General features: G+C 36.2%; 1 protein-coding gene across 2 annotated transcripts in view; it reads right to left on the reverse strand.

Moving 5' to 3' along the window:
* Nucleotides 1-1,378: 1,378 nt before the first annotated feature.
* Nucleotides 1,379-1,628, reverse strand: part of LOC111367273 — a 3,389-nt gene continuing 3,139 nt past the window's right edge. Inside the window, exon 4 of one of the 2 annotated variants that reach the window (XM_022988064.1) lies at nucleotides 1,379-1,626. In XM_022988064.1, coding sequence (XP_022843832.1) covers nucleotides 1,503-1,626 — 124 coding nt within the window. In that variant the 3' untranslated portion in view covers nucleotides 1,379-1,502. The remainder of the gene's footprint in view (nucleotides 1,627-1,628) is intronic. The other variant, XM_022988055.1, reaches the window with a different exon arrangement.

A 1,628-nucleotide genomic window follows, 5' to 3' on the forward strand; every position in this document is an offset into this window, starting at 1 on the left:
TTGGACTGATTGAACCTCCAAGAAATGAAATAGACTTCAAAATATCCAACGAACTTGGATGTGAAAACATCTTGAACATTGTAAAACAATACCAACAATATGCTGACCAGAAGTGTTGCTGGAGCTTAAAAAAGCAGGCAGCTTGGAAACTTCACTAACAATATACCCAATCCTATGGACTGTCTTCAATACTTCAAAGAATCTTTAAAGATGGAAAAGCTTCAAGAACTTGGGTAAAACTCTTCAGAAAAACTGCATAATCCATGCAAAATAACTTGTTGCTGATATCAAGCCTTCAAATGGGACGAAGGCAACTGAAAAAACATTCTGGCCGAAATTGAGGCTCCAAGCCTGATAGCACCAATTTTATTTTATTTTTATTATTATTTTTTTTTTTGGCCAATTTGGGCAATAACATACTGCATAAAAACACTCAACATTGCTGCAATACTGCTGCTACTAGCATTAAAACAAGCAAGCTGTTGGTGAGGTGCCTGCTTGGAGTTTAATGAAGCAGGCAGTTGAACTTTAAAGAATCAAAACAAGTAGCTGGCCAAGTGCCGACAGGGCTTGAACCTACTGCTTGTTTTGAACGGGCTGGTCTATAACCCTTCAAGAAAATTGAAGTTCTTCAAAGCTAACACATGAATCTGGACAGTTTTAACAAAATCTGCAATACTATATTTTAAATTACCTAGTAAAGGTGAAATCAAACACGAGTCTATGAGCTCACATTCTCTCACTAGAGTTTGAGAGCTTCTCTCTCTAACCTCTACATTGTGTAACTGTCTGGTTAGCAAAACACTTTCTTCAAGGGATAATCGAGCATTTGAAAGACCAATAATGACAGAAAACTCATCATTACCTATGTTCTGTCTCCAGTTGTTTGCTTCAATTTAATGGATCACCAGTCGCAGATCAACACAGTTCTAGTTCTCATGAACACAACCCAAGGCTCGCCACGACTCTCATACGAAAAAAAATAAAATTGGTTACTTCACTTTTGATTTCCCAGGTATGCCGTATTTGTAAATGAAATTTGATCTATAAAATTTTACATTTATCGATGAAAAAAAATTTAAGATTCAATGCCAATGACAGGTTTGGCTGAAGCTGCGAAGGCTGTCAAGGTACAATGGTCATTGCGTTGCGTAAGGATATTAGACATAATTTACCACTCAAATTATCTGCCATTCACCTGCTTTATGGGGACGTTTGGCCCTCTTTGAAACCCTAATTCTCAATTTCTTTGCAGTAGAATTGCATCGATTTTCTAACATTCATAAGCCAAAAACATAGAGACCTGGAGAACTCCATATATAAAACCTAAAAACCTCAAATAAGCAAGATTGCATTTACTTTTAAAGAAAAAAAAAAAGGAAGGTAAAATCTTTAGATTTCATTTTAAAAAGTAAAAATTGAAGCAAACAAATTATAATTTCGTTAAGAACTCCAAATAACGGCAAATATCATACATGGAAAATCCCACTCCTCCTTAATACTTAACTATCACTATTAGCGGCACTTAGACCCGTAGACCAGTCATCATCTGAATTTTCCGGGCTTAGCGGTATTGAATTTGGGCAAGTCCTTCGATTATGCCCATAATGCTTGCATCTTGAACATGT

This window comes from Olea europaea, chromosome 2, assembly GCF_002742605.1.
Source record: "Olea europaea var. sylvestris chromosome 2, O_europaea_v1, whole genome shotgun sequence".
Lineage (NCBI taxonomy): Eukaryota > Viridiplantae > Streptophyta > Magnoliopsida > Lamiales > Oleaceae > Olea > Olea europaea.